The sequence below is a fragment of the Zootermopsis nevadensis genome, unplaced genomic scaffold (genome assembly GCF_977971745.1).
Source record: "Zootermopsis nevadensis isolate Lab colony 2312 unplaced genomic scaffold, Znev_1.0 Znev_ptg000018l, whole genome shotgun sequence".
Lineage (NCBI taxonomy): Eukaryota > Metazoa > Arthropoda > Insecta > Blattodea > Termopsidae > Zootermopsis > Zootermopsis nevadensis.
This window is the reverse complement of record NW_028259150.1, coordinates 2,540,584-2,558,926: the sequence shown is the minus strand read 5'-3', so window position 1 is coordinate 2,558,926 and position 18,343 is coordinate 2,540,584. Positions and strand designations below refer to the sequence as shown.

General features: G+C 35.3%; 1 protein-coding gene across 20 annotated transcripts; it reads right to left on the bottom strand.

Annotated features, from left to right (window-relative positions):
- Positions 1-2,829: 2,829 nt before the first annotated feature.
- On the bottom strand, positions 2,830-17,947 carry LOC110827864 (uncharacterized). Of its 20 annotated transcripts, none has more exons than XM_087351068.1 (7): positions 17,732-17,749; positions 16,254-16,391; positions 11,923-12,288; positions 8,188-8,322; positions 7,975-8,078; positions 6,537-6,690; positions 2,830-5,570 (listed from the first exon to the last, which is right to left on the bottom strand). In XM_087351068.1, the coding sequence occupies exons 3-7, from the start codon at positions 12,227-12,229 to the stop codon at positions 4,516-4,518; spliced, it is 1,755 nt and encodes a 584-aa protein (XP_087207194.1). In that variant the 5' UTR covers positions 12,230-12,288; positions 16,254-16,391; positions 17,732-17,749; the 3' UTR covers positions 2,830-4,515. The 20 variants fall into 20 exon arrangements, with proteins under 20 accessions (XP_087207194.1, XP_087207197.1, XP_087207200.1 ...); XM_087351071.1 differs by lacking the exon at positions 16,254-16,391 and adding an exon at positions 12,650-12,703 and having other exon boundaries at positions 17,732-17,746; XM_087351074.1 differs by lacking the exons at positions 16,254-16,391; positions 17,732-17,749 and adding exons at positions 12,632-12,703; positions 17,475-17,574.
- Between the last annotated feature and the right edge of the window lie 396 nt (positions 17,948-18,343).

The following is an 18,343-nucleotide window of genomic DNA, read 5'->3' as shown; positions in this document are numbered from 1 at the left end:
GTCTCTTTCCTATTGGTTTGCCCACCAAACCCCTGTATGCATTTCTTTTCTTAGCTAGCTCAGGATAGTCTGGTAGCGGGCTTTTGCAAACACGGTGAGGCCCCGTCGGGTTCAACAAAGCAGAATATCAATCAACTTTTCAAAGAATATCCTACACCACAGAGTGAGTAAACTGATAATTCATATCCGATCTCAGTGAAGTGACTTCTGCACCATCCAGTATAAAAAATGTAAGAAATCATGTTCTCACCAATTATAAAACAGCCACACCCAGATGAAATACCTCTACTTTGATAAAGGAGAAGGAAACCAAGAAATAATGACAATGATCATTGAATTTTAATTCACATTAATTAGTAATGGTAATCAATAGCAATCTTTCTCATAATTTACTCCGTCTATCATAAAGACTTCAATTAACATAATGGTTTTCATATCAGGAAATTGACCAAATGACAGTGCTGAACTACTTGTATGCAGGGCTATAATTTACTGCAAGGATTATAAAATATTTATTACCCGGACAAGTGGCACTACGCCTGACATTCATGATGATATTATACGTAATTTATTTCAGAGAGTATGTTACATTTGCTTTTAGATGACTGCAATAGGAAGCCATGCCCATCTTATGGCATACAGAATGGGCACTTAACCTTCAAAAGTTAGTAACCTGGGCAAATTTGAACATGTATATTCACATCATGGAAAAAGTAGCCAGGTGGCCACTTCGTTCAAGAGCCCAGAATATCAAGTAAAAATGAGGGTTATGTGCAAAGACTTCAAAATTCACAGAGGCGGCAGAGTAGAGCAAGAAGAAGAAATAACTCTCTCATATAGTATAAATAAATTATAAATAATCAGGTGTAGTAATTCCAACACAAATGTTAAAAAATACCTCTAATATTACAGAGGAATGTTCTTTAAATGTTCAAAAAATACTAAAAAGCAGAATTATTATTTCAAATCCTTTTATTTACAGCAAAAAAGGTTCAGAAAAAGTTGTACTATTAATAGTAAAACAGAAGAGCAGACTCTTTATAAGATGGTCTCTTACCTAAAATGAAGAATGTAAATTACAAAGCACTCAGGAAGATATCTGGACCTAGGAAGGATGAAATATATGTTGAATTTTGAATATTACATTTTGAGGAACTGTGTAAATTGTACAGATCTCCTAACATAGTGAGGACAGTGAAAATCAGTTCATATACAAAACTGAAATATGGAATTAAGGCACTCCAATTTTAATTACCACCAATCCAGCTGAGATACTCAAGACTCTTATCTAATGGATTATAATATCTAATGAATAAATTTCCTTTATGGCAACCACCAATGTTTCTTGGTTTACTTAATGACAATCAACTGTATACATTATACAAACAGAATGATAAATTTAAGATGTGAAAGCAAAATGGACACTGGTTACTGCCCCCAGCATTTTCAAAAGGGGATTAGGGAAAACCATTGAAAATTAGTTCTAACTGCATAATTCATAAAATATTACTTTTTAATTGCAGTGAACAAAATATTTTAACTTAAGAACACACAGAACACCGACACCCCAAGTGTACATTAATGGTTACAGCCCTCATGTTAATGTAATAACCCCTAGCTCTGCTCTTCATGAACAATCAAACAGAAAAACAACGCACTAAAAAAATACCAGCCTCACCTAGGATGGACAAAAGTATGGACAGATCAACAAAAATTAAAATAAAACAATATTTAAATGCGATGTTTTCAGTTTCAATTAAATTAACAGTAAATTGCCAGATCCTGTATGATATATAATAGCAACAACACAAAAAACCTGCTATCGATAAACTACTTTAATAAATTTAATTGTTTTAATTTTCTGTGTATTTGTGTCAAATTTCAAACTCAGACCTGATACTATATGAGAAAAATTTCTCTGTAAAAATCACATTCACTATTAACAACTAATAATAGATCTATGGATGTTACATACAATTTGTTTGTACGATAAACAATTTTTAAGAAAATGTAGAGGTTATACTGGATCAATACAGCTGCAACTAATTTCACATAACACTGTATCAAAATCGGCTTAATTGACAAGTTAAAATGCAACTGAAATTAAATATTAAAACAGTATAATGAGTCATTCTACATGCTTCAGCATCAGCTGTGTCACAATCAGGCGTACATCACTCATTGATATCTAATTTTAATTGTACTTTAAAAATGTTGTATAAGACGATTTTAATATATTTATATGTTAGATTGTTCCAAATGGCAATGAATTTAACTTTTAAAATTGAATTTACAAGACTGGAGAACTACAGTATCACAAATTGCATCAAAAACTAATCAACAGATTCAGAGATGAAACACAAGGACAGACAAACACTGCCTCTTCATACATCAATTTTATGTATTTTGTACAAAGACTGCATGAGCCAGGATAGCTCAGTCAGTATAGTGACTAGCTACGGGCTGGACGACCGGGGTTCGATCCCCGACAGGGGCAGAGGATTTTTCCTCTAGCGTCTGTATCTGGGGCCCACCCAGCCTCCTCTACAACGGGTACCTGGGTCCTTTCCCGGGGGTAAAGCCGGTCGGGGCGTGATGCTGACCACTCACCCCCATCTAGTGCCAAGGTCAAGAAAGAGAGGAGCTATACCTCCACTCACCCCAAGCGCCTGTATGGCACGTAGCGGGACAAACTTTACTTTTACAAAGACTGCATAAAAATGGATTACCATTTAGTTTCTTTTCTTCAAGAGTCAGATGTCTCACATTCTTTTTTAACCTCAATGCCCTTACTGATGCAAATCTTGATGAAACTCAGAAAAATGTTCATTAATATTGAGGTTACATCTTTATTCAACAAAAATTTGAGTACTGTGGAGTATAACAATGAAATGCAATACAGTAAGTAAACAGAATAACCAAACAAAGACTTCTCATTGTAAAAAATAAACCTTAAATAAGATAAACACGCAAGTGACATATGTACCTGCTTAACTCAAATATTGTGTGTTATTTAAACAAAAGAGATAGAGCTCTTGCAAGAAGAATCCACTGCCATATCTCTCCAAATAGAATCACTATGCAAATAAAACATTCAGTGCTCATCCTTCATACACATGTAGGATTTGAGGTTTTCATGGTGGTGAGTCCAAAGATGGCTGTCTTCTGGGTTGCAGTGCTGTGTAGTCTGGTAGAAATTTACCAACGTTTCAGAGGTCCATGCTGCATCATCTGAAATGTTGGTCAACTTCTACCACACTAGACAGCTCAACCCAGAAGACAGCCATCTTCATACACGTGTTTGGCATCCATTGTACCATTAAGTGTTTTATCATAATGCATTTTCCTCACCAGCTTCCTTCCTTTTAATAGCATCATTTATAATCAGTTTAGTCTTATGTAAAAAGAAATTTTGAAAGAAAATAAACAGAATTTAAGGAACTTATATTGGTTGTAAAAAAACAATACTAAGAGCAAACAAAGGTAATTCTTTCCTAAGTCAATGATATAGCTATCCCATACTCAGTATGTTTTGTAAGACTTGAGGTTCTCACAGCGGTGAGTATGAAGATTTCCGTCTTCTGGGTTGTTGCGCTGTGTAGTCTGGTCGATATTAACCAACGTTTCAGAGGTCATACTGCCTCCATCATCAGGGCGATGACGGAGGCAGTATGACCTCTGAAACGTTGGTTAATATCGACCAGACTACACAGCGCAACAACCCAGAAGACAGAAATCTTCAGTATGTTTTGTTTTTAAAAGTTATTTACATGTACTTCTGATAAGTTTTATTACTACTAATATCCCAAGCAATCCACTAACTCTGTTCAAGATTGGGTAAGAATAGTTAATTATGTAGATTCAAAATGCATTATGGACCAACAAATCTGATTCTGCTACCAGACCTCAGCACTGAAAAATATGACAACACACATAAGTAAATCCATACTCATAAATTTATAAAGCAAACAATTTGTCTTGTGTATAAACAATTTTAGAAATCAATAAAAACAGCTTAAATACAATAACTTCGATATTTTTCAGAACATGTAGTAATTTCACTTCAACCTTGAGGAAATGTCTAAATCAACCCTTTGAGAATAGTTAAAATCAATTCTCATCTGTAAATGGTACATTTGTAAACTGCCAAACACACTGTAAATCAAAAGTTTCTTATTATGGAATTCATATTTACATTTTATACATTTTTCACTAATAATCACAGTGCCCTTCAGCATTTTACATAGGAAGTCTAACATGTAACAACAGTCATATACAATAAACATTTTCTTCTGACATTCCTATCAATTCAAACTACCCTAACACTTTACTGGAAGCTACAATCTACCAAGGGCTAAAATCTGAAGGAATCTTACCATCCTGTATTTATATAAGATAAAATCTCAATTGGGTTTGACAGCTTGACAACTATGGTAGTAATTTTTGTTTTACAACATTAGTTTCACAGCTGACAGGCATAAGAGTCTTGACTCTTCATCACAATATAAAAAGAATTCAGAACTCACGGTATAAGTTGATATATACCTTTAGATTTGGAGGGAGTGGGAGGGCCTGAATTTTACTTCTCATGTAAGTGGTATAGGAACCAGTTTCCGACATAGATGTATCATGGACCTCCATATTATTACTGGCAGGACCCTCTTGCATCTCTTCTTCAGACTTTTCATCACTTTCCTCATCAGCTGCAATTCCAAGTCTCTTCCGCATCAATACCTTAGCCCGGCGTTCTGAAGATAACTTGTGAAGTACCTCAAATGAGTTACGAGGGAACTCTTTCACCCGAGAAGAGGTCTTTTCACCACTATTTTGTGATCTATGACTCCTCTTCCCAGCAGAAGGGAGTGGGTCTGAAAAGTCTGAATCTGAATCCACTTCCATAGATGCTCCTGCATCTCGATCAGAATCAGAACTCAAACCTTTCCCATTTTCAGTTTCATCACCAATGCCACTATCAAATTTTGGAATCTTCTTCCTTTGTTCTGGTATGACTGTACTGCTTACACATGCTTCTTCTTGCAGTTTCTCAGGAGTAACAATTTTATCAGCAGGAACTGTTTTAGCTTCCATGGACTCAGTATTTCTAATGTCAAATTCCTGATCAGGAAATGTATCTACAGTCTCTTCCATCCTTTCATCCTCTCTCTGCTGAATGACAGTGTTGTTGCTGTCATTAAGATGATGTTCCTGTTCCTGCTGTTGCTGTTGCACCCTGACTGAGCGCCTGTGACAAGCCAAATTTTGTGCCAGTTCATTTGCAGCAGTGATATGGCCAGCACGTTGACGCTGAACATGATAGATTACATAAGCTCTCCCAAGATTTCTGTCTCCTCCATCTTCATCATCTGTAGCTCCTATACCAAATTCATCATTATCCGATTCTTCAAAAATAGGAATAACTGATTGACGTGTTCTCTTCTTCACACTCTTCTTCTTTGGAATTCTTACTTGCCTAGGCTTAAGATTGGGATGTTCTACCTCCACATTATGGCGTAAAATAATGCGAATTGATGATCTACATGTATCCTGTAGTGATAATGGCTCAGTTTCAGCTGTAACACAACCATGAAACAAGTTATTCAGAATGAAGTGATTACAATGTAGTCACCTTCCACCTACCATATCGTAAATTAACAAAACAGAATGATAATCTTAAGGAATTTACCTGACTGACAAACAACAAATTATACCGAAATATCTGAAATTTGCCTCTGCACAAGAACCATGTTCTCAACAGTAATGTTTACCAACTCTCTGCTGTCAGAACCACGAGGCCCACAAATTCACCAAATCCCATGCAAGTTTAAACTGATGAAATCCAATGTAAAATATTTAATTAAAATCCATTTTAACATTATCTTCTAAACTCTGCCTTGGTCTTCCAAAAGGTTTCTCCATAAAAATTATCACTGCATTTGTCTCCCAACTAGGCCAACTGTTTAGCACATCATAGCCATTCTGATTTAACCATTTAAACATGTTAGGTGAAGGGTATAAATCATGTTATTAGATTGCATATTTTCCCCAGAAATTTATTAAATACGCAATGCTGCATACAAATCTCATAGTCCAAAGAAATATGGATAAAAATTAGACAGATGATGACATGCCATAAACTCAGATGTATAACTCCCAAATAAAGTGGCATAATCATTTAATGTTCCTAAATTTAAGATTTTTACTTGTTTAAGGGAAATTTAAATGATCCAAAGTCTGTAAATTAGAATTAAAGTTCTCCCATTAAAGAATCTCCCCATTTTAATGTTCAAATCTACTGTCCTGCAAAGAAATCTTAAACAGAGGTTTCACTGTACCAATTGTAATGAACATGATGTGTTTGAAGGCCAAGGAGCTGTCTGGAAGATAACACTATAAAAGCTCTTATAGAAAGTGACTTTGGTAAATACCGGATTCACAAGACTCAATAAGAGAATTCTGTACTTACAGATATTCAGGTGCAATGTGACAGATATTCTTCAAAAATAAAAAGTAAAATGCACAAAACATTTGCTACTTACGTAACGTTATGTGATCTTTCACCTCTGTTTTTTCAGGCAACAGGAGGGTTGCAAAGGAAACTGGCAATACAGACTTTACATCCCAAGTGGTTTCTGAAGTTCGAACAATCTGCAGCAGTTGATCATTCAATGGCATGACAAGTACACCTCCTACCTATTTCAAAAGAAGCTTCAGTTTAAGAGAAAGTTAAAAGAAGACATTACTGCTGAAGAAAAAATATAAAACTGCATTCCTATGTTCAATACTATATATATCATGTTAATATTATGAATGTTACTAATTGACAAACAGCATAAGACTGGACTTGGACAACTTTTTTCATTAGTACCACATGTATATTTACAGCCAAATACAGTTATGCATGCAAAATTTTATGAATTTTTTTACTTGCTTTTTATCTAGCATGAAGGTATCTATAAAACAGAGTAGTCTAAACATGGTAGATGACAAGTAGTTCAAGCAAGATTTTGTAACATCACGTAGTTGTACAGTAAAACCCCTCAAGTTGGACACCCCTTTAAATTGGACACTTTTAATTGGAACCGGCAAACATCCTATAATTTTACATGTCAACAATACCTTATATATTGGACACCCCTTTATCCTGGAACTTGAACACCCCTTTTGTTTAAGTTGGACAGGTTCATGCACTTAACTTTGACGCTTTTCAGGAAAACTTTTTCAGTTACATATTTTGTTACTTTGAATTTCTGACTGATGAATGCCTCCTCTCTGGAGGATTATCTTATGGACATTGAACCCATCATTGGAATGCATTGGAAGTGTTTAACAATTCTTTTGCTGAACCCTTAGCTGGACTACAGTATTGCAGAAGACATAGTTTTAACTCCATCAGTACTGTGCTTGCATTTAAGTTCAGACTGGAATTTTTCGTTTTGCGATGGGGAAGCGAAAATTGGTGGAATTAACTTTAGAAAATGTTATTGAGGCTGGTGTGTAATGTGCAATGCATGGGAGTGGGCTTCAAAAGATAATTATTAATACTATTGTCATTAATTCTTAATTCAAGTAAGCCTACAGTAGTTAGTGTATGTAAGTAAATAGATTATATTGTCATTAGACCACAATCTGATTTTTCTCTTTCCCTCTATCTTGGACACCTCTGTAAGTTGGGCACATTTTCGTGGAACCCCAAGTGTCCAACTTAGAGAGGTTTTACTGTATTACATACAGGATAACAGACTGAAGGAACCCCAGAATCAGTCTAAGCAAAGTGGCAAGGAGAAAAATACCTGCCTCTGCTGGGAACTGAACCCCAGCTACCCAGCCCATTGCTAGTCACTTTGTTAATTGCAAAATAAATAAATTATGTAAGCCATATGATGAAAATTCTTTTCAGAACTCTACTACAGATTTATAAAACATAGATATATATAAAAAAATCACTTGATGAAATTGGTCACATTTATTCATCACCTTTATGAGATTCTTCATGTAATTCTCATAATTTTCTGGACATGCAGCACCACAGTAGACTCTGTCATATTGCCGCACATCACTGTTCAAGCATAAGCAATTTCCTACAAAGAGAATGTCAGATGAAAACTCTCTCTGGTAGTTAGTAATACATAACAGCACTTTTACAACAACTCAATTCTAAAAACTGCTCCACTTCTCCCATTACGATACCTTTTACAAACTTCGGTTCACAGAATTCATATTCATCCAATGCTGGGGATATCTTCCTAAATTCCTCAAGCTTTTTATTTGAGTAATTTACAACATCTTCATGAATTTCAATACCATGATTAGTACCATATGGACCTGGAAAACAGAATGTACACTTCTTTGATATTAGGAAACCTGCAAAATGGTAAACCTACAAAAGAAAGGAAATTGTTAAATAAAGGTGCATTCCAATTGCTGGTACAAGTAAATAATAATTAACTGCCACATCAGGGAACATCTCACAAACATCAATCCATACTTAACACTTACAATTTCAAGAAAATATATAATACTGATACTAATTATAACAATAATGTGTAACATATATAAAACTCCAAATAAAAAAATCCCAACTCGACCATGATTTGAACATATGACAATCTGTGCACATGCCAGTCCATGATCTAAATTATATTTCATTATTAGCTTATAAATTCACATTACTTAAATGCTGCATTTGTAGCAATAACAACACAAGATTTATATAATAACAGGAATGCAGGCTTTGTAAAGAATAAAGAACACAGTGAAGGCCTATTATGCATTCTTTGCATGAATGCATTATGGGCTGGTCATGTCTGTCCATCTGTCCAATCGATGGAACTTGAAAACTGCTGGACAGATTTGAATGAAATTTTATATGGAGATAGTGCTATTCTGCATGACCCCAAAATCATACTTTTGAATATCCTATAAGCAGTGATTACAAAATGATGTATGAGAAAAGTTGTGAGGCATACACTGAGGTGCTGCAATCTGGTGGACAAAGTGGGAACTATTGCACAAGATGGATTAAATACCTCTAAATGCACACTGTAAAGAATGCATAAGAATAGTGTGTATTCCGGTATGGAATACACCTTCCGAGCTTGTTTTAAATTACGCTATTCTTATCTCAAGTCAGTTTCTGAAAAGTAGGATTTGAGGTTTTCACGGCAATGCATCTGAAGGTAAACTTCTACCAGACTACTTGGCACTACAACCCAGATGACATCCATCTCCAGTTTCTGATAAACCATAAATCAGTAGATCAGAGAGAAAACAAAGTTTAAAACTTAAGCTGATGTATTTGAGTAACAGTACAGTGGATAGCATGTAAACTGAATTACAATATGTGCCATTTGTTTGTGAATAATAAGATATATAGCTAAGACTTCATGAATTAGCCTTGTAATTACTAATTTATTGCAATTAAATAAATGTCACATTATTTTAAATCCATTTTAAACAAATTTGTAAATGAATGCACACCATGACACTTTTGGTCCATTTACCATGATGTCTTTTGTCAGATAAAATACTGGAAGAACACTGCTCATGACTTGATAACCATAAAAATGAAAAGATAGTAAAATAAATTTGTTTTAAATGCTTAACTGTTGCAAAATTCAGCTAAAATAACTGAATCATTTGTTTTTGTATAAAATGATATATCGTGATAACCTCAATTCAAGAAAATGTTCTTATAAAAGTAATAAAAACTGTCCAATTTAAATAAATCCCCAACACATTTTAATGAAATCCATTCAGCTCTTCATGAGTTGTTATACATAAAGACATACATAACAAAGTAAGAAATGGACACACAGTGTATTATTCTTGACCACTGTTAACAGCCAGGATGCTGTTAGTATACTAGTCTGGTCTTCAATGAATCCTAAGTTCAATCGTAACTGATGAAATAAACCTAAAACCTTTGTAAATGGAACAATTAATATCAGAGTTGTCTGGAGACAGTGATTTTTGTGTGGGTGAGGAGAATGACGCATGTCTGATTGGACGCTGATGTCATCACAGAGGATCCTGCCACCTTCCTACCTTCCTACCTCACAAGCTCAAGCATTGAAGCAAGCAATGAAGATGGCTGTCTTCTGGGTTGTTGAGCCGTGTAGTCTGGTAGACTTCTACTATGGACTATGGAACTATGAATGGAGAATCAGGAAAAATCTGTTCTTTGAATAATCAACTTGTCCCACTCAAAACTTCTAGGGTATGTAAATGATTGTATAACACAAATAATAAACAAATGAATATGAGACAACAATCAAGATAAAGCTTGACCAGAAAAATGATTTTGTATATACTTTCTAATTTGGAGCAATAGATTATTTCCCTATTAATAAGTAAATATACAGAGTGGCGCATGAAATGTCATACCATTTGTTTTACATATAACACATTTTTATTTTTATAAAAGTAGCACAAAACTGGTATAGAATTAATCACTATAGCCTGGAAAATTGTTCCTAATGAATAACGTGTCCAATATGACCGCCGTTTTGCCTCACAACCTCTTGCAAACGAACCCTTGTGTTCGTCACCACTTTTCAACACAAGTCTTCAGATAGCGCAAGGCACAATTACACTATGTGGGCTCTGAGCTGCACTACATTTTCTGGCCTCCTTTGGTACACTTTCTCTTTGAAGAAACCCCACAAGAAGAAATCACACGGATTAATGTACGGGCTACGAGGCGGCCACATTTTGCCGCCCTCATGACGTTCAGGAAACCGATGCGACATCACACGAAGATTAAACGTCTCGTGCAGGAAATCAAGAACCACGTTCACAGTGTGTGGACAGGCTCCATCCTGCATGAACCACTGTGTTTGCATAGGGAGACCTGTTGCCAAGAGATGGGGGATAAAACTGTTTTCCAACATGTCTTTGTATTGATCTTTGTTAATGGTTGCATCGAAGAAAAATGGACCAATGATTCCGTGACTCGAAATTGCGGCCCATACATTAACTTTTTCCGCATAACTTTCTTTTTCGTGCAGTATGTGAGGATGTTCCCTCGCCCAGAATCGAACGTTTTGTTTATTCACAACACCGTTCACATGAAAGTAGGCCTCGTCTGTAAACCACGTGTTGTGAAGTACGACCTCTTCCTCCATTGCCCACAATGCAAAATGTGACCGCCTCATAGCCCGGACATTAATCCGTGTGATTTCTTCTTGTGGGGTTTCTTCAAAGAGAAAGTGTACCAAAATAGGCCAGAAAATGTAGTGCAGCTCAGAGCCCACATAGTGCAGTTGTGCCATGCGCTATTTAAAGACTTGTGTCGAAAAGTGGTGACGAACACAAGGGTTCGTTTGCAAGAGGTTGTGAGGCAAAACAGCGGTCATATTGAACACGTTATTCATTAGGAACAATTTTCCAGGCTATAGTGATTAATTCTATAGCAGTTTTGTACTACTTTTATAAAAATAAAAATGTGTTATATGTAAAACAAATGGCAATAAAAAATCAATAAATTATTTTAGTCAGTTAAAAATTTACTTAACTACTTTCCATAAAATATTACACTCCACCTCTGACCAATAAGTCTCCTCTTGTATCATTGTAACCGTCCACTAACTTTAGTTCTGTATCTCATTTGCATTACAAAACTCAACTTTAACTCTGTTGGAAAACCTAGCCTTTTACTCTAACAGATTGAAATGATGTGCTAAGAAATGTGATTAAGGGTATTTTAGACCTTCAAGTAAAAAACTAAGTGGTAGGTTTCAGAAATTACAGACAACAAATTTTACATTTATAACTATTATCTAACACTGTTAATATACACTGACACGGGACTCAGGGATTCATCACCATATGAAGCCCAAACCTATCTAGTACCAGTTCAACTTCCTTAATCTTCACAACTTAAACCTTTGAATAAATAAGTTCTAATACTGGGTACTTACATACCTAGAATAAGACCAACCATTGTGCTAAGATAACCAGTACCTGAACCCAGATTGAGAAAACTGAGTCCAGGAGACAACCGCAAACTTTCCATCACCTCACTATAGATACAAGGTGCTGAAAGATGAAGATTTCCACTTTTCCATGCCAAGTCCTTATAAGCATCTTCTCGAAATGCGGAAGTAAAATAATGAGCACGATCGACAGCCCGGAAAACACGCTCAACATCAGGACTTTTAATGTAGTGTGCTTCCAACAAATTCTCAACTAGATCATCATTATCTTCTCCTGCACTTACAGCACCACCCATTTTTGAATATTTCCTCTGCACTGTTGCTAAGCAGTGTTTACTAGATCAGATGTCAGCAACTGCAAAACAAAGTGACAAACATTACCTTCCAGTTTATTGTCCTTCATGAGAAAACACAGGTTTCTATGTATGTACATTATTCATGGGCTATTGTACTCTGTAACTCCTAATGGCTGTTTTGATTTGAATGAAACTGTAAACAGCTGATTAATTACAAACTTCCTAGAACAGAATAGAAAAAATAATAATAATTTCATCCCATAGATCCTTCACAGGACCAAGCCAAGGATGTAGAACATGTCCAAGCACAAATACAATACTTGTTTCTAATACAAGTATAAATTACACAGTCGTAACAGTAATTTACAGACAACTATAGTATATCACCACAAAAATAATTACACAAGAAAGCATGCTCACTACTGCTTATATGCATTTATAACAGCTGAGAATTCCTGGCTGAGGTAAATTCTTCTATGTAGAAGGAATGAGATAGGAGATACTCTATTAGTGCTGGGCAAAACTTCGTTATATCGTGATTCAGACTTTTTATAGTGAGAAGGAAGATTATTGAATAGCTTAATTCCAGTATTAGAGCAATAAACTTTGCTACGTTAAGAGATCTAATTGTAAAAAGTACAAAATTTCCACACCGTGATATTCATAAATACACTTGGACTTCTCCAGAAGGTAACACACACAAATAGATAATGTTTTAGTAGATGAAAAAGGCAGACAAATATAAATGATCAGAGGTGATTCAGAGGAGCAGATTGTGACACTGACCATTACCTGGTAGAAGAAAGAGTGAGGGAGTGGCTTTCAGTAAGTAGACGAACTAAGCAAAATTACAACACAGAAAGATTTGATTTGAAAAATTTAAGTGAGGGAGAGGTAAAGAAACAATATCAAGTTGAAATCTCGAACAGGTTTCAAATTTTAGAGACAGATAACGATAATGAAAGTGTGGATATCAACAGGGAGTGTGAAAATGTTACAAACTGTATCAAAACTCCAGCCAAAGAGGAACTAGGATACTACAGGAGAAAGCAAAATAAACCATGGTTTGATGAAGCATGTTCAAAATTAATAGATCGAAGGGAGCAAACAAAATTTCAATGGTTGCAGGACCCAAACAAAATGAATATGTATAAGCTATGTAATGTGAGATGTGAAGCCAGTAGAACCTTTACGAATAAGAAAAGGGAATAATACTGAGCTTGAAACAAATAGTTAGGACAAAATATCAGAGACCTGTACATAGGCATAAATAATTTTAAGAAAGGATATCAACCTCAGACTAATTTGGTAAAGGATGATAATAGCAATTTGCTTGCAAATCCAATAAAAATTTTGAATAGGTGGAAGAATTTCTTTAGCCAGCTCTTAAATGTTCATGAGACTGATGATGTTAGACAGATTAAAATACATACGGCTGAACTGTTAGTGCCAGACCATAGTTTAGATGAAGTTTAACTAGACATTGGGAAGTTGAAAAGTTACAAATCTCCAGGTATTGATTAAATTCCAGAAGGATTAATTAAAGCAGGTGGCAAGAAGTTACATATGAAGATCCATAAGCTTATTCAGTTAATTTGGGATAAGGAAGAGATGCCATAACAATGGAAGGAATCCATAATTCATAAGAAGGTGGACAAACCTGAGTGTGGTAATTACCGAGAAATTTCTCTATCAACCTCGTACAAAATTCTATCAAACATTCTCCTGGCTAGATTAACTCCATAAGTGAATTAAATTATCGGGGATCATCAGTGTGGGATCAGACATAGCAGATAAACTGATCAGATCTTTTGCATCCATCAGATACTAGAGAAAAAATTGGAGTACATCAATTATTTATAGATTTCAAAAAAGCCTATGCCTCTGTTAAGGCAGAAGTGCTATACAATATTCTCATTGAATTTGGTATACCAAAGAAACTACTGAGTCTAATAAAAATGTGCTTAAATGAAACCTGTAGCAAAATTTGAGTAGGTAAATATTTAACCGAGTAATTTTCCGTCAAGAACGGTCTCAAACAAGATGCTTTGTCTCCATTGCTCTTTAACTTTGAGCTAGAATATGCCATCAGGGAAGTCCAAGATAGGCAGGAAGGTTTGCAACTGAATGGGACACATCACGCTGATGATGTTAATTTACTGGGTGACGATATAAATACAATACAGAGGAAGACAAGAGTTTTACTAGAGGCTAGTAGACAGGTAAATTCAGAAAAAAACTAGGTACATGTTAGTATTAGTTAGAATTGTCTTAGGGTGTTTAATAAATCCTTTGAAAGTGTGATGAAGTTCAAATATTTGGGAACAACAATAAGAAATCAAAATGATATTCATGAGAAAGTTAGGAGGAGACTAAATTTCAGAAATACTTGCTACTTTTCACTTCAAAATATTTTGTCTTCCCGTCTATTTTATAAGAACCTGAAGATTAAAATATACAAAACAATAATTTTGCCTGTTGTTCTGTATGAGTGTGAAACATGGTCTCTCACTTTCAGGGAGGCACATAGAGTGCAGGTGTTTGAGAATAGGGTGTTGAGGAGGATATTTTGGCCTAGGAGAGAAGAGGATGGGGCATGGAGAAAACTGCATAATGAGCTTAAAAATTTATATTCCTCCCTAAGTATTGTCAGGGTGATTAAGTCAAGAATGAGATGGGCGGGGCATGTGGCGTACATGGATGTGGGAAGAGTTGTGCACCGGGTATTGGTCGGGAAGCCTGAGAGGAAGAGACCGCTCAGGAGACCTAGACATAGATGGGAAGATAATGTCAGATAGGGGTTGAAGGGGACTGGATTTTGTTGGCCCAGGACAGGGTCCAGTGGAGGGCTTTGGTTAATTCGGTGATGAACCTTCGGGTTCGGTAAGCCATCTAGTTAGTTAGTTAGTTAGAAGTTGTGCATCATGATCAGATAGCCCATTTATCACTGGTTTAATAGAAATAGGATCTTTCCTGTAACTGTCTACAAAACACTGTCAAAGAGCAGCACTTTACTAATTTTGAATTGCTATTGATATGAGATTAAAAGCAAGCTAGTAGGGAGTTTAGAAATTGCTTCTGTTAACTTTCAGGAAGACAATTAATATTAACATCACCACAAATGACAAACTCTGCTGTAGGTCTATAAAGATAATTTAAAATGCTTTCTAACTTGTTTAAGAAAACTTCAAAATCACCTGTGGGAGCTCTACAAATAGCTAGGATATATATGTTGGAGTGTTTAGATTCCCACTGCACAACACAGCATTCTGTGTCTTGTTCTTTGCAATTACACAGTAAATTTAACTGATTAAATTTTAGATTCTCTTGAAAGAAATACTCACTCCTCCTTCTGCCATGTTTTGTCTACAGTAATTAGCTCCCAAAGAATAATTTTCAAGATTGACCTGTAAGATCTCTGGTATTTTCATAGTGTTCAGTTAAACACAGAATATGGGGTGTGTACGTATTATTACTGGACACTGATACTTCATCAATTTTGTTTGAAAGTCCTTTACTGTTCTGAAGGTATACCACAAAACTGTTATCTTGATTGTATTCTGAATTTATAACTGGCATATTTATACTAATGTGGACATCTTTCAGGTACTTAGTGACAGATTTAGGCTTAAACCTAAAAAGGCCTATATCTTACACCAGTGATTACAGGTATCTTACCAGTATCTGATTTGCACCTAACCTCATTGGCAATGAGTTGCACAAGCTTCTCCTTGCCATCTGAATTAAGGTGTAATTCATGTCTGGTATGGTCATTCCTATTCAAGGATGATACATCAATTAATCCAATATGTGATCTGTCTGCATTCCAAAGTGCACGCTCAAGTCTCATATTTGCACTCCTCACCCACTTGCCTGTCGTGACACTTGAGAAAGCCAACCAAACCAACATTGGTATGAATGCTATTCTTGGCAATGTTGTCCTATCATTTTCAATCTTATAATTCAGAATTCTATCTATGCTATTATACTATAATTACATAATCACCCTTAATTCCTTACTTACTGTTCCAAGTTCCCCAACAACATTGTCAAGTGTAGCTTGGGTTTGAATACATTTGTAATCATGTATTCATCCCCCTGGATTGAGTGAAGATGTTCATGTAGTCCTCTACATTGACTATTACCTAGAAGCTGGACCTTCCTACAGTTCATATTATTATTTACATCAGGTTTAAGATCCTCTTTTTTTCTTTAATTGAGCAACTCCTTGAGGTTCCGACAGTCTGAACCTCAAATCTGTTGCCCTGTTTTACCTTAAAGTTTGGATCTTCACTGCAGCAAAGACCTTTGTTTCTGTATCGCAATTTGACTTTAATGTCTGTCCAATGAGTGGATGAACAGTTACAATTAATACTAGAGCTCTTTTCTGCTTTTAAATTATCAATCCCATCACATGCCAAAGCCAATTCCCTTCGCAGACCCATAATAATTTCCCCTGTACCCTAAGTGTCCTAGCCTGTTTACACATCAAACAAAACCATGGCTCAGTTACATCTATATCACTAAAAGGTGTGATGACACATTCCCAATGGAACCACCAATTACAATAATCACATAATACAAGTTCATTGCCTTTTCTTCGGCAAGAACCACACTTGCCTGACAATTCGTTGGGTTGTTCATATTTGCCATAACATGACTTACTGAAAATGCACAAAGTTAAGACTAAAGAAAATATTAACTATCGTTAGATAGACTACGTGGCCCTAGATTAAGACAAGTTATGTCATCACAACTGAAAAGCAGATTAACTTAATTTTTATATTATATGTTAGTTCTGTATCTGAGTAATGCAATACAAGGTCGATCTTAGGAATATTACAATAGATTGTAAAAGTTTACACGTAATAGAAATTGGTACTTATATTTTAGGTTATGCCCAATTTAATTTGATGTGCCTTCAGTTTAAAAATACGTATAAAAGTTAACAAAATGAATTTATAACACAGTTATTTACAAATTTACTTCAAATATTTTGCAATTCAGGTGGTAAGTGGAAAAAACTGTTACAGGCTAAAATGGCGGAGAACTACTTCGCTGCGTCGCAACAAAACAATTTATACTTTGAAATTTCCTTACTGGCAAACCAAACCCTTTTAAAATATGTTGGATAGAAGCGTTCTAGATACTAAAATACCACTATACAATAAACAGAACGTTTCAGAATACGCATAAAGTACGTCTAAAGGCAGAGCAACTATCCACTTGCAAATCCTGTGTTTACCATGCGTACGGAGTCAAAACTTTAAACACCCTAAAACGCGATAACAGTCGAAACCACTTCAAGCTCTATTTTTTCAAAACGAAGAAATGGTGTGAATTTCAAGAACCTTAGCTCGATGTTCTAAAATAAAGCTATTCAATAACTTCGTCCAAGGCCAATCAGCTGATCACCTAAACAAAAACAAATCCGACAAATTGTCAACGCTTTATATAATCCTTCAAATGAATGAATACATTAAACTATATATAATATAATACTTCTTAAATATGAGATAATGCCGACGATGTCATATAATAAGCATTATGTAAACAAAAGAGGTTTCAGTATAAAATATCACTAACTTCTGACGTCAAGAATAATGAATTCAGCGCCGCCTTCACTCCTTCGTTTTATAAAACTGCTAGCACAATGTGTTACGTTTGTTTGAAGTTTGGCGTGACATCTACAATATGAAGCAGGTACTTTTACTACGACATGAATTTTGTAACATTATATTTGTAATTTTAAAATTGCTGACTATCCTCATTCTAAGATATTACAAATATCCTAACCGACATTTTTATTCCACATATTTCATCTGTTCACAGTTACAACCACAAAATATGAAATCCACAATATGGGAAAATTCTACGCAATAAGTTCTTATACTGAGTACTGAACGATGACAACAGAAAACGCTCATCTTTACACTACAAACACGGATTACCAGCATAGATATTCAGGCAACAATTATATATAGAAGTAGGTCTGGTTCGAGATGAAAATTAAATCTGGCCATTGGTATTGATTTTGTCATTCGTTATCGAGGTGACACTACAATAGGTCTTGAAGCATGGAGCAAATTAAATCGATTTCTTTTGCATGAATCC

Coding starts and splice junctions, on each gene's coding strand:
- LOC110827864 (XM_087351069.1), bottom strand. CDS start 12,229: ATGGGTGGTGCTGTAAGTGCAGGAGAAGATAATGATGATCTAGTTGAG. Junction 6,691..7,974: donor ACATGAAGAATCTCATAAAG/GTGATGAATAAA, acceptor CTTTTGAAATAG/GTAGGAGGTGTACTTGTCAT. Junction 5,571..6,536: donor GAAAGATCACATAACGTTAC/GTAAGTAGCAAA, acceptor GTTGTGTTACAG/CTGAAACTGAGCCATTATCA.